The sequence below is a fragment of the Apteryx rowi genome, unplaced genomic scaffold, assembly GCF_003343035.1.
Source record: "Apteryx rowi isolate R43461 unplaced genomic scaffold, aptRow1 scaffold_418, whole genome shotgun sequence".
Classification (NCBI taxonomy): Eukaryota; Metazoa; Chordata; class Aves; order Apterygiformes; family Apterygidae; genus Apteryx; species Apteryx rowi.
Genome location: NW_020450657.1, coordinates 347,205 through 361,382, shown reverse-complemented (window position 1 = coordinate 361,382; position 14,178 = coordinate 347,205). Strand labels below are relative to the sequence as shown.

The following is a 14,178-nucleotide window of genomic DNA, read 5'->3' as shown; positions in this document are numbered from 1 at the left end:
CAGACCTACCTAGGTTACCTTTAAACTTGCATACAACTAAGAATTAGATGTGACAACATAGTGCTGGGGAGCCCTATGCAGATTTGGAAATCCACGATCATCCCCATGTGACCATTGCCAAAACTGACTAATCTCAAACCTCAGCTCTGGTTATAAAAGCTGCAGCCACCTTCACCCGCTTTGTGTCTTGCAGAGGCACTTCTGTCTGGTAACTTGTCCTACTTCTACAGCAGAAGCCTGTAGGTCTCCTAGCCTGGGACTAAATCTCTGACGTGCAGCATGCCTTTCATAAAGGCTGACAGAGAAAAATAAGAAGCTAGGCTTCAAATGGTTTTGGGTCTTGCTGTAGAATTATGTGCAGGAATAGGCAACTGATACGGAAGAGCAGGGATTCAAGGCAGCTCCTGAGAAAAAAAGAGGTACAGTCAGTCTCCAAGCAGATTTCATTTTACCATCAGCATCCTGAGAGGGACAGACATCACTATAGCGGTAAAGCCCTATGCGATAAGTGCTTTACTCGGCCCAGAGGGCTCGGTGGATTACATCATCTCAGACGGCTACTTGCAGTTGTTATTTGAGGCTGAAGTACTCCCACAGCACCTCTCTCCATACCCATAAGAAGTAAATAATCTAAGCTGCAGAGGTCTCCTCCTGCCCCGTTTTGTCCTGCTACTGAAAGAATGCTAAGGCTTCATCCCCAACATATGCTTAGAGGTGTTCAAAATATACTTGGTCAGGAAAAATGTTTAGCCTGATGATTTCTGTTACAGATGCAAAGCCTGTCTCTTCTAAAAGATTTTAGAGCTGATGTTTGTTTAAAGTAGTCACAGTGATCTTATATTCTATTTAAAAACACATTTTTGGAGGTGCATAGGATATCCCTGTCCTCTGTTACATTATGTTTAGCTGGCTTTAACTGAAGGATGTGTTTGACTGTATTTCTTTTTCAAAGACCATAGCCTGAGCATATTTTATATTAATATTTCATAGGAATATGGGAGAGGAGTCAAAGCTTTCAAATTTGTATTTCCTTTTCAGTTTTCTACCCTTTCTAGCCACACCTTGGCATCTAATAATTTCTTGATACCTGGGGGGATTTTTTATCCTTATTAACCTTCTCTTTGCAAATTTTTCTACATGCTTGTCCACCTTACCTCAGCAAAAATTTTTCGCAATTTTAGCATAAAAAATGTTTTATAATATCTTTCTGATGTTGTGCTTCATCTCTAATTCACATGAAAATTCCATGCTTGTTCCTTGTAAAGGACAGAGAGTATGGCTGATTTTTTTACCAGTCAAAGTTCACTTTTTAATTAGGTGGCCACCTTGAGGCCTTTCTAACAAAGCCTACACTAGTTATAGGCTCTTGGGTGTTTTGAGTCCTTGAGGTTGTCTTGAGTATATTTCTAGCTCTGTAAAGGGCTGTAGATATAGAATTCAGTAGGCATCAAGTTGTATAAGTCATACAGTTTGCTAAAGCTTAACCTCATCATATTTTTCTTTGATTTATGTCTTGCTCTTCTTTCTTGTTATCTGAGTTTTATGTTCAGTTTTATAACTGAGTCGTTAGGTTGTTTGGATATCTTTAGGGTGGAAGTGAGTTCATAGTTCTTCCAGTTTTGATCAGTTTCATTATTTTTCTACTTGAGCTTATTATTTTTTGGTCTATTGTATATTACTTCACATTTGTGAACATTTCATTCAGATACAAAGCAGATGGAAAGTTTTCTAAACTTTAATAGGAGAGACAGAATCACTTCACCCGCCTGCTAACCAGTTGGTGAAGCTGTGATCTAAAAGGGTTTATTAGTTCCTGTTTCCTTCGCGTGAAAAAAAAAAAAAAGTAACCCAAGAGTCACACAACTGACGATTTTTTATACACTACAAATCTGAAAGGGATTCATTAACGCTTCATTTTCTTTTTGTTCACTTATTTCTGATTAGTTTCTGAGCAAAACATTTCTCTGTTATATGTAAGATGATTCTCTAGAGTTACAATGACTTAATACTGTCATTTTATATATATGAATCTTACTCTATCATACACAGACATTTGAAAAAATACATCTGAAACATAGTGTATAATTAAAAATATCTTTAAAGCATTTATGTCTGAAAGTGGATTATACTGTTGGAGGATAGTGTGACTTTTAGGTATCAGGGTTCTGAAATGGGATTCAGGCAACGTGAGTAATATTGGAGCTTTCCGATTGTTGTTCTGGTGAACGTGGGGCTGTGCTTGTTTTACATCTGTGGTATAGGTGGGACAAAAATCACTTAGTCATTTCAAGCCTGCTAAAACAGGAATAGCAAAGTTAATCCACAGCATCTGCCAAAAAAAATTTTTGAAAAAGTTGAAAAACRTTCTAATTCAAACACATAATTTTCAGAAATTCTGAATTTCCACCAGCTCTGTGGTTGATTTCAAAATTGGGAAGGAATCCACACAGAAAAATCAGTCTGCTTCTGTATATGTACTTTTGCTTCTATAACCTTTTGGTAAAATGAAAGACGATGTCAAGTGTTACCCCTGTCCTTTATACTGTAAACATATATTTAGGACAGGAAGAAAGGAATTGTATTGGAACCACCTGACAATTCAGGATGTTTCTTTATTAAATGATCTGTAACCTTTTCTTGTGTTTCTAGGTTTATTAATAACTATATTTAAGTACAAGAATTGCAAGTATTTGTCTCATATATAAAATGCAGAAAGCAAACAACTATCTTCCTTGTAAAAAAAAAAAGGTCATTATTGTATGAGCTGCTCCAAGTTAAGAGCTGACAATTTTGTTAGTTTCATTGGGTCTTCACTGAAAATTACTACTTATTTTGCATTGCAAATTGAGAAGAAGATCTAAGAGGAAGGAGATTTTAATGACACATTTTTCCTTTAATGTCTTTATTCTCAGTTCGTATCTATCCCAAGCATCTAACATGGAAAGTCGTTATCATGTTTTACTGCTTTCAGGTAGTTTTTTAAAATTAGCTGGCGATTTCTCTCTGCTTTCTTAGTAAGATACCAGTAGAGTGGTTGGAAACACATTTGTGAAACAGTTTTCAGTTTGGAAATGCAGTTATCAAGTATTTTGCAAAATCAGTTGGCCTTCATTTTATTTTGGAAAATGTCAAAACATCATCTACTTCAAATCCAGATGTTTTATAAGGACTTTTAAAGTGATTATTATGTTTAGCTAACTTTTCTGGCCATCTGTAAAATTTAAGTTACATTCCTCACTGGAGGATTAATTAGAAATTTTGCACCAAATGTTTGAAGATGAAGGTGCTACTTGCAGGCTAACCAGTTAATAGGGTTCAACATCTATTTTGCCTGACATGGAGCTACCTGTAGTATGAAATGTATAGAAAAGACAGAGCTTGTTCAGCAAAGCCAGTAAGCTTCACGAAAGCTGCTTGATTTCATAAATAGAGACCGAACCCAAGGCTGAGCTTCTTGCACTTTGTAGATTCCTCTCTTTGCACTCCATCAGAGACCATCAGCCAGTCTAACTAATTTCCAGTCAGTCCTTGGGATTAAGATATTTTTAAAGGGTTAAAAACTGAACCTCTGTTCTTACACGTAGAAGCTTCTGAAGCAATGTTTTATTTTGTAATTTCAGATACTCATTTTAGTCCGCTAGTCTTCTCTGGATAGCATAATAAGTGTTACCAATTGCAAAATGTGAGAAGTTACGTGTCTGCCTTTTATTTGTAGTTTATTAAAGGAATTCTGAAAAGAATATATGAAAAGCTAGAATGGGGAAACTGAAACAGATTTTTAAAGGAAGAACACTGCTTACCAAAATAAAAAGACATTTAAAATTATATTTGTGCTACTTTCAGAATGAAGACCATTGTCCTTGCTAACTACAAAACCTTTTCTGTGGGTAGTACTTAAATAAAATTTAAGGCCAAATGTCTGCTTTCCAGAACACGAGTGTAAATACAGAGGTACTTCATAGAGCTCAGTCAAATTATTCTTCATTTATAATAATGAATATGCAACCAAAATTCTTTCTTTGTGTTTATGAATGTCAATTAAGATACAGGTATAAAACCTTTTAAAATGCTTTTGAAGGCTCTGGAATTGAAGTTTACAGAATGTATAGTTGCCTCCCTGAAACTCCGCTGACTTTGACTGAAAACCAAGACAGAGGGAAAAACTGGCCATTGCTGTGAAACAGAGGTCTGAGACTGTATATCTCATACTATTATACACGTTTCTCCTCTTCCATTAATTTCCAAGTTTCAACTCTGTAATGAGGAACTCACAAGTCTGACTACAGAAATTAAAAAAAAAAGTTTTCATTTTTAAACACTTAAATGATTTTTTTTAATCCCTTAAATACATCTTATTTGGTAATTCATAACTATGTAACTATTGAAAAAAAACAGCAAAAAAGTGCATTATATCTGAATTGCATTGCAGCATAGGAGGTAGATTTGGTTTTGGATCTGTTTTACATGTTAGAAGTTCTCCATTTAAAATGTGAGTTCTGCCAATATTGTTATATCTAAAACTAAAAAGACAAGAAAGCAACATATTTTCAGAAAAAGCATAGCTGAAATTCTTTTAATATAGTCCAGGAAATATAAAGGGTCAAGGTCAGTTACTCTTCCTGATGAAACTAAGAAAGTATTTGAAAATGTGTATGATTAATTCTTCTTCCATACTTTCACGTGTTGGCAAGTTGTTTGTAGCCCTATCCTGATATTCTTGAATTTCATGCATTGTTTGAATTATTCCCTGGAATAATTTTCTTAAACAGTATTTGGCCTACATGTTATTTGTGGGTAGCTGAGTGCAAGTGTTTGCTGCTGAAAATTTGCTTTGTTGGCTGTCGCTATGGCTCTCTCACTGGTTAAGTGTGATATTTGCTCTCATATGTCCAGAGCAATCATTTGTATTTAAAAATTTGAAGTTTGCTTCTCACGAAGTTTGTTTCCACTTGAAATCTGATGATTCTGTGGAAACTCTTTCTAGTACACTAGCTTGGTGGGATATTTATGAAATTTAAGCTCAGTAGGGGCAGTGAACAGGTCAAAACAAAACTTTAGACTGCTCCATTTTGCAACATTCTTCAAGCCCTGTTTTTACAGTAATTCTTACTACAAAACTGCTATTTGTGTTGGCCAAACATTTTGTTGAAAAGCTCCTTTATTTGCCATTCAGGTCAGATGGTTTCAGATGCTCGAAACATATTGCTGCCCTGCTGTAATTTTGCTTGTTTGCCTCTCACTCTCAGGAACTTTAAGACTGCAGGACTGAAGGAAGGAGCTTTCAGTTTTATAGTCAGAGCCTTTCAGTGCTGCTCATGCTTCATGATTGTCCAGGTATTAACAAAAGGGTCTAGGCTTGGCAGAATGCTGCATAGCAGAAGCCTACAGATGAATTTTTAGCCCCATTCAGAAAACAGCAGCAATATAATCTGTATCCTAAAATGGACAGCCTGCTCTAAAAGAATTCAAATAATGTAAACCCAATACGCTAGCTGTTCTTCTGTTAAGCGTAAAACAATGAAATCATGGATACGGGAAAAACTTAACCACAAATCACACAGCAAAACAAAATGTTACACTAAATAATACTCCTTTATGTATAATCACAATCTGAGTTGCATGTGGAATGCAGGAGTGAGACTTAAGGGGTTTGGGGGCACTTCAGTTAGCATGATAGAGACATAAAGACCTGTTGCTGTGTGACTTTAGCCAGCAGTCATTAATATCATGCCTGAGGTAAATACAAATGAACCATTGTTCCTCCAAAGTTCAAAATTGCTAGGGCTTACTGTTAGTATGTACAGTAAAACATCTATTTGCACTTTCACACCTCTAATTTGACTCTGTTGATGAAACTCAGAGAAGAATTCACAGCAGACTGAGGTATATAGTTTAGAATTTAAATAGTAATGTAGACAGGTCAGAATGTGTCCTTAGTTTGCGCATTTGCTGTTTATTGTGATTCAGAGGGATTATGTTCTATTTTTCTTAGCTCAGTGTTTACCATGTGCAGCCCTCATTAGTGTTAATGTCAATTCTAAGCTGGAAATGCTGGAAAATGAAACTGCACAAAGCCATTGCCTGATGCAGTGAATGCTCTGTCTGTCGAAATTCGTGGTGCAGTCAAATGTGAGATATAAGGCTACTCATATACAGAAAATGGTAGACACAAAGAGCCAGAACAGCATTTTAAAAGCTCTCTAAAGCATTTTTCTCTCCCTCTTTTAAAGAGCCTATAGACTGTCCTACCAGTAATGACTGGTTGTTGTTAAGGGTTTTTCTCTGAGCAGCTACGAATCCCACCAAATGGCCAGTGACAGAACTTCTGTTGCCTCTGTTGCTGAACAGCTTAAGCTGTATTATGAGAAAAGGAAAATCATTTCAGCCACACACTGGTAGTTTTTGCCTTCACTGTCTTCTCTGGTTTTGGTGGGAAAAAAGTAAATTGAGAAGCATTGATACACGCAGGCATATGATACCCCCCACCAGGATGCTGAAAAGATAGAAGCTCCTTAGAAACCCTAGTCCGAGGTACAGCTGAAGACTGGAGGACTGACATCTGGGGGCAGCTGAAATTTTATTTATTCATTATCCCAGAGGAAGCTGTGGTAAATTTTTTGTCAATGGACAACATAGAGCTAGCAAGTAAAAAGTCCAGTGTGACTTTCACGCCTGTAAGAGCCTCGGTTCCCTCTTAGGGAGGAATTTCACTTTACAAAATCAGATTATAAACATCTAAAATTTGCCACAGGAAATTACTTTATGTTTTTAAATGCTTTCCCCTTTAAAAGAAAGCATTTATGTCCTGTACTCTGACTGTAGAAAGGAAACTGCTAGATTTAAAAATTGAAAGTTGGTTTGCATTGTTTGGAGGAAGGAGTGGAAAGAGAGGAAGTACTGCAACCTGAAATACAGGATCATGCCTACAGAATGCCTTTGTGCATTTGCAGAATCCCATTCTTTGTGCATAAGAAATGACAGAATATTTTCCTCTTATTGGTCCTGTTTCCTGAACTTATAAATTAATATATCTCTTTCTCACCAAATAGCAGCCATCCACAGATGAGATTATCATACCATAGTAGGAAGGTTTCTAATGATGTTTTCTGTGTTCTTTGTCATTATTATATGGTGTAACAAAAGTTTCCCTGCTTTGTGACAAAAAGCTGTGCTAATGATAACAAACTAGAGTTCTCCCTGCCACTGTGTATGACTCAGAGGTTAATTCCAACTGTTAACATAATGGGCACATCCAGAGAAAGCTTTCATCAATAGGGCATTTTGTAACTGGCATCTCACTGTTAAATGGTCCTCTTAAGGTGAATCTTGTTGATTTTTTTCAGGGCACCACATGTCAGCAAATATCGCTCTGTAGATAGACACACAGTAAGGATGAACAGGATAAAAAGTCCTTCCATGACAGTCGACAGATAACACAATGGAGATATATCATGGTTTGGTCAAAGCAACAAAATAAAAAGAGTTTTAAAAAAAGGAGGCAGGGGGAAATAATAAGAAAAGACAGAGGGAAATGTTCTATTTCACTTCCCCTGAGCAAACATGTAATTTCCATGATTTCTTTTTAATGACTCTCTTCTGAAGCTAGTAGGTACTGATTTATGAAAAGCTGTAAAAGATCAGGTGGAACCCTGCAGGACGTCGTTTACAGCTGCATGGATTGCAACCCATCTAATTTGTCTAGTAAAGTGTGAGCTCATGGCGCACATCACCCAGACCATAAATTTCATGTTCAGACCTTCTGTCTAGGGGCTGGGTCAGGGGAAAAAACTGCCGATGTGTGCAGATGCTCTGAAAGCCCAGCTTTCCCTTGGTGCATGTGAGGAGACATCACAGGCTCTTCGCAGTGAGACAAATTCCTGTTCATTGATAAACTATCCAGATGTCCTCTCTGAGGAGGAAAGTAACTAATTTTTATTTGGAATCCTACAAGGAGAAAAATGATACTTTACAGTGCTGGTTATTCTGAGGTCACTTACATTAAAATTAGGTCATATTTTTTGTTCTGATGATACTTTGATCCAAGTAATAAACATAAAAGCTCTTTTGGGCCACTCTAATTCCTAATCCTAGAGACCTGTTCTATTTCAACTTGTTTATACTTTTTTTTCATTAGTGATTCTTGAGTCAGGCCTTGTTTTATTAGATTTAAGTTGAAAAGACATACTAGGCTGGAAAAAAAAAAAAAACTCCATGCTTTATCACTAAGAACACTTCATAAATACTCTTAATAAATGACTTGGGATCCCAGACACTATACCCAGAAAACTATAAATAAAAAGCATTGGCTCTTCTTGGGACAAACAGTAGTCAGGGAGATGTAGGCTGTACAGCTACTGAATAAAAATATCTTGGGCCTGATTGTCAAACCTGAGCCTTTAACTGGAAGGCATTTAGAGCTGTATATCATGTAGGTCCTAAGATCTGTTTTTAGCATGGGAACAAGAACATAAGTCTGTTGGATCTTCTTTGCTTAGCTCAGGCTTTATTTTGGTGTTGCTATATGTGCTTTCCCCTCTTTCTTGTTTGGGGGACAGAGCAGGGTTCTGGTGTTTTCTGCCACTTTTGTTTCCATCTACGGTTGTTCTCAGGATGTAAGGTCCATAGTTGGTGTCAATGGTTAGTCATTTACAGTGGTCAAGGCCCCAGCATCTCCAGAGTCTGTTACAGCAGGCAGCAGCCTTCTTGTCCTGGCTGGGCTCTAGAGAGAAGATAGTTAGGCCAAAGGTGCCCAGTCAGGGACATCAGTGCTCTGAGACCTGATGAAAATTGAAATTGAATATATAGCAGCATTTGTCCATTTATGATTTTGAAGTCAGATTTTCAAGCATCTGAGTAGCTCTCTAATGGTGTCCTGAGATCCCAGAAGGGAAAAAGATACTGAAATCATTTTCTGATCTTGAAAGAAATCAGCTGATTTATAATGATTAGCAAAGCATCAAAGGTAGAAGGTGCTGTTTAATATGTAGCCAATATTTGATCTCAAAGCCAGATTGTTTTTTTCTTCAAAATTCAGGTAAAAAATCTCAATGTAACTGATGTGGTATTTCCTGTTTCCAGTGTGAGTCAGATGTACTGCAAGTGTATGCTATTTTAGTACTTCTGATCTTGATGAAACTTAACAAAAACAAGTATTGGGGTACAGAGGTTTTGTTTGGATTTTCTAGACTGCTTATAAGAGCTTAAATTTGGTGTTTTTTAAGCACTTAATGATCTTGGGAGCCTTTACAAACTCTTTCTTTAGCTTTTTTTACAATGCTCAGAGATGGTTTGGCTTTGGGATGAAGAGGTACCAATAACTTTGGTACCAAATAACTGTAACCTACCAGTTAGACTGYATAATCACTATCTTCAAATCATGGTGTTTGTCTAACCACATCTCATTTCACTTCCCACCAGTGAAGAAATTCACTTTGGATGGATTTAGCTGTAGTAATCAGGCTCTTGTGCAGGTGATTTTTCACTAGAGTCATGAAAATAAAATCTACTGGAGGAGATAGATTGTGCAGCTGCAGCGATAACTGCGTTGGATATCCTTTAGTTCAGCCTGCTGTGCTCATGAGTCAGCACCACACTGATCCCATAGCTAAGCACGTGCTWAGCTTTGTGCGTGAGCTGACATAAACACCCATAAGCTGCTCATACTTAAAATGAAGCATGTTTTTTTTCTGAAGGAGGGCTAAAAGCTGTCCAGTATAGGCACATGTTTTTCAGTGGAGGGAAAAATGAGGAAATAGCAGGTGATGTTCTCTAATAGCATCTGACTAGTCAAGGAAGCTATTATCATACTAATTAGCACTGAGATAGTAAGGTAATTAGAATTAGTAAGATGCCTTGTCAGTAGAAAGACATTACTGATTGTATTGCTATTCAGAGGCTTACACAGTTTAGAAAAAATAGCAAGTCAGTGAGGAAGAATAGCTAAGAACAGATTCACTTCCCACCCTAAAAGCTGGGTATCTCATGTAAGCTTTTTGTCTTGAAGACCTGTTTCAGAATGGACAAATCCCCTAGAAATGCATGTGTCTCTCCACGGACTGTAGCAATAGTTCAGAAAACTATCTGGGTTTACATGCTGTATTTTTAGATGGCTAAAACTAAGTGAGGTAGATCCTGTCTCTAGCAACTAAATAAGGAAGGGCTGGCGATTTTTTTAACCTCTCTGCCCTTAGATAAGAAGTCATAATATAATAACAAGACCATGAAAACAAGAATCCTGTGGTCAGACAGGACTGAATTTTTGGATCAATATGGGAGCAGACAGTTGTGCCACTTGCAGTATGCAAAGTGCAGGGTCAGCTGCAATACATTTCCTCCTTGGTGAAAAAATATGCATTTAATCCTTATCTTTATTTCCAGATGAATGTTTTGTTCTCAATAACTTCTAGTTAGATAGACAGGAAAAGGTTTAAATGGATAAAGAAACATAATGAAATATTTTCTTTAATTCCTTTTAGTGAGATAAGAAAAAGACACAGGGACCCAGGCATGAAAAGGTTGGCACTGTAATGCCAAGAAAATAGAAAATGTTTTCATTCAAAATCCACCTGCGAATAGGAAGGACTGTTGTTTTTAGTTGCTAACCTGAAATAGGTTTTAGATACTTTTAGGCACAATGTTGGTATTTTTTCTGCATGTATTTTAATGCTGTAATAATCTGCTTCTCCAAACCAGTGCTTAAATGAACCTGTGGTTCATACAGGAAAGGTTCCACACCTCGGTGCCTATGTTAATTCCTGGGGAGAATGCTTAAATAGATGCTTAATGAAATAAAAGATGTTTTATTTCACAGTCGAACTCTGCTCAAGATCAGTTGTAGCCCAAAGTCATTGTAGTCTGTTGCTTGCGCAGTGACTTCCATGAAACAAGTGAGTGTCCACAACGTGCATGAAGAGCAGTGAAGGCACTGAAACAAAAAAATACAACAAAGGGTTTGAAGACTGAGTGACCATCTCACAGCTGTAGTCTTGATTCCTTTCAGTGTTAGATTTGAGGTGCCATGAGTGAGTAGAATAAAGGGAAGTGATTTCTAACTGATTTCTTCTTCTTAGATTTTTAAATAGAGAACTTTGTTGCCACCATGTCAGTTCAGCATCCTTCATAAGCACCAAGTTCATTTCAAAGGCAGATGATTCTATTCTTACCTTGAAATTATTTGTATGATATCTTTATGGAAGTTTCAGTCCTAGCATGGCTACCATGGGCATGGCAAATGCATGTACATTTGGCTCAATGTATTTAACAACAAACTTCGTCATTTCTGTCTCTGTGCATTGCAAAATACAAATCACGCATGGGCAGTTACATTTGTCTCACAAATTCCCTTAATGTTTGCTTTTTAGACTTAATATAATTTTTTAAAGCCACTAGTGTCCAATTATTTGTGCTTCCAACTGTAGTAGCACCATCTAGGGTTTTGCAATAGGCTGCAATACTCTGAATGTTTGATATGTGTAAATTCTACCAACACACTCCATTTGAAATTAAGAGCATGCATCATAGTAGGAACTAGTACATTGTTTGGGACCAGGTGAATCACATAAATGCAGTCTAAATTAGGCTTGTCTTTGCTAATGCTTAAACACATTAAATTGTAATGTAACAAAACATTTCATGAGTTGGCGATGCTTCGGTGATTTAAACTGTGGGCTTGAAAAGCTGGAACGCTTAAGCAAAATGATTACAAAGTGTTCCTCAAAGCTGCCAAAGTGGATAAATGAGGCCTCAGTGACAGATAATTCCACAGATGAACAGAAAAGCTGCACGTAGCCTGGAAGCTCTTACTGATGCTAGTGTTAAATTTAGACACAAATAAATCCATACTTATCCCTGCTCCCTAGCTTTCATCACATGCTTTTTTTTATTTCAGGCCATCAAATCTTCTCCTGGACCAAAGCAACATTGATATTTCAGCCTTCCGCACAACAGGTGATTGGCTCAACGGTTTCCGGACAGGACAGTGCAAAGACATTTTCACAGGCGTGGAATACAGTTCCTGTGATACAATAGCCAAGATTTCCACAAAGTAAGTCTGAATTGACCACAACTCTTCATCACTGGTTATGGCTGGGGGTACAGGTTTAAACATAAGCGTAAGAGTAGCATTTCTTACACTAAGTTTCTAGTGTGTAGCCAAAATGTTATGTTTAAAGTGGCAGACTTCTATTAATGTTATACTTGGAATACACATGGAGGAAACTGTTAGATGCTCTGTCGATAGCATGAAGGCTATAGTCTCATAGATTTTTCTCCTTTATGCCAAGGAAATTTCAATTTCTTCTGAAGAAATAACACTATGCATATTGTGGTACACCAGTGTAATGTTCCTTCACTCACAGTTTAGGAAGTTTCTGAGCTGATAGTTTATAATCTGCCTTTTACATGGGGTTTCTCACAGCTGGCACCTATGCCACTCTCTTCCTTTATTGCCCATCTCGTATTCTGTYGAGCCAGGGTGACCCAGGACAAGCACTGTGTAGCTGCTTTCTTACTACACGTTAATAATTATTCAGGGGCTGAACTTCTTCCTGCCTCCTGTTCCGATATTTAAACGTAATAAACTTGGAAGTTTAAGACTTGACAGTTTATTATGTTCAAATGTGGTCTGTCTTTGTTCTTGTGATAAGGAACAACATGGTAATGTTCTCTTTGCACCTGAAAAAAGGCATCAGGTACAGCTATGAACTCACTGTAAAAGAAAATCTTGACTGCTTATTGGGAGAGATGGGTACAAGACAAGTGAGGAAGAAGTAACTAACAGCTGCGGTATCGAAAATTAAACACATTAATGCTGTTAATTAGTGTATTATTGCAACTATAAAAAGGTTGATAATGGCTTATTATAACAATTACCCTATGGGGACAGTGCAGAAATCCTCTAGGAATGTCCAATTTCCTGTGAGCTACTGGTTAATTAGCTCTTAGCAATATGTTAAACCACTTCGCTGTTGCACAGGGAGCAAAGACGGTAGACCCTGGAAGTTTGGCCACAGACATTAATCTCAATCTTGATACCATAGTTACGAAAACTGTTCAGAGGGCTCAGTACATAAGAGCAAGATGTCAGCACTGGCCAGGAAAACCAGTCAGACTGGTAGGGGAATGGAGACGGTAGAGAGGCTCAAGCTCGCAGCTGGCCCAGAAGTGAACCCCTTGCCCCTAAGTCCCAAATCCCAGTACGTATATCACTAGAAAACACTGTTTCATTGTCTTTTCTTTCAGGTAAGCAAGCGGAACAAGGCTAAATGAGTTCTACTCTTTTCTTTCTCTGCTTTGCAGTCTCCTGTTATTTTCATACAATGGCCCTTAGTACTTTTCCTATCCGGGTTTGTGTCACAGCAGTATTTCCATACCTGGAGGCTCCTCCAGTGTAGCAATATAAGAAGGGCAAGTTGATTGCTGTCTGCTCACATCAGCTGTAGAAGACACAGAGATAGTATGCTTACTCATGAAGTGCATGTTCTCTTTCTTCCAGTGACACAAAGAAAGTCGGTGTTACAGTTGTGGGGCCTCAAAAGAAGATTATTAGCAGTATCAAAGCTCTAGAAACTCATACAAAGAACAGCCCTGTTCCTGTGTAAGGTACCAAAATGATGTTGCTCAGGACGAAAAAGGGAGAGAAGTTGCTTCAAAGGGCAAAAGCGATGGCTGATAAACAGCACAATTTGAAGGAGTACTTTGCAACAGCTTTGGAAACATAATGGTTGAAATTTCAAACCCACTAAGACACTCAGATAATGAGTATAAATGCCTTAAAAATAGGAGCGAACTTTTTTTCTATCTATTAATCCTAAAGGGTGGGTGCTCTTAACTGACTGATGCAGGTAATAAATTTCAAAAGAAAAAAATATGTAAAATTTCTTTCCAAGTAAAAAACAATGATACTAAAACCTAGAGCCATTTGATTATTAAGCGACTGAATAACACACAAAAAAACATGGACGTAAAAGCTGTGTATTTGATCTATACAGCAAACAAAGAAAGAAAGACTTGCAGTATTTTTATACACAGAAGAGATCCGTTACAGGTATTTTATTTCTTTAAAAGCAAGGAAAATAGAGGACTATACCTCAAAACATATCTGGCCATATTTACTATAATGTCATTGTAACATGCTATTCCAACTTCAGAAAGGAGTACAGAAATAAAGTTTGTAGTGAC

The 14,178-nt window shown here is 37.4% G+C and overlaps 1 protein-coding gene across 1 annotated transcript in view; it reads left to right on the top strand.

The window, feature by feature from the left end:
• The window catches only part of EPHA3 (EPH receptor A3), a 215,147-nt gene extending 201,233 nt beyond the window's left edge, over positions 1-13,914 (top strand). Inside the window, exons 15-16 of the mRNA XM_026075985.1 lie at positions 11,888-12,043; positions 13,493-13,914. Coding sequence (XP_025931770.1) covers positions 11,888-12,043; positions 13,493-13,598 — 262 coding nt within the window. The 3' untranslated portion in view covers positions 13,599-13,914. The remainder of the gene's footprint in view (positions 1-11,887; positions 12,044-13,492) is intronic.
• Positions 13,915-14,178: the final 264 nt, after the last annotated feature.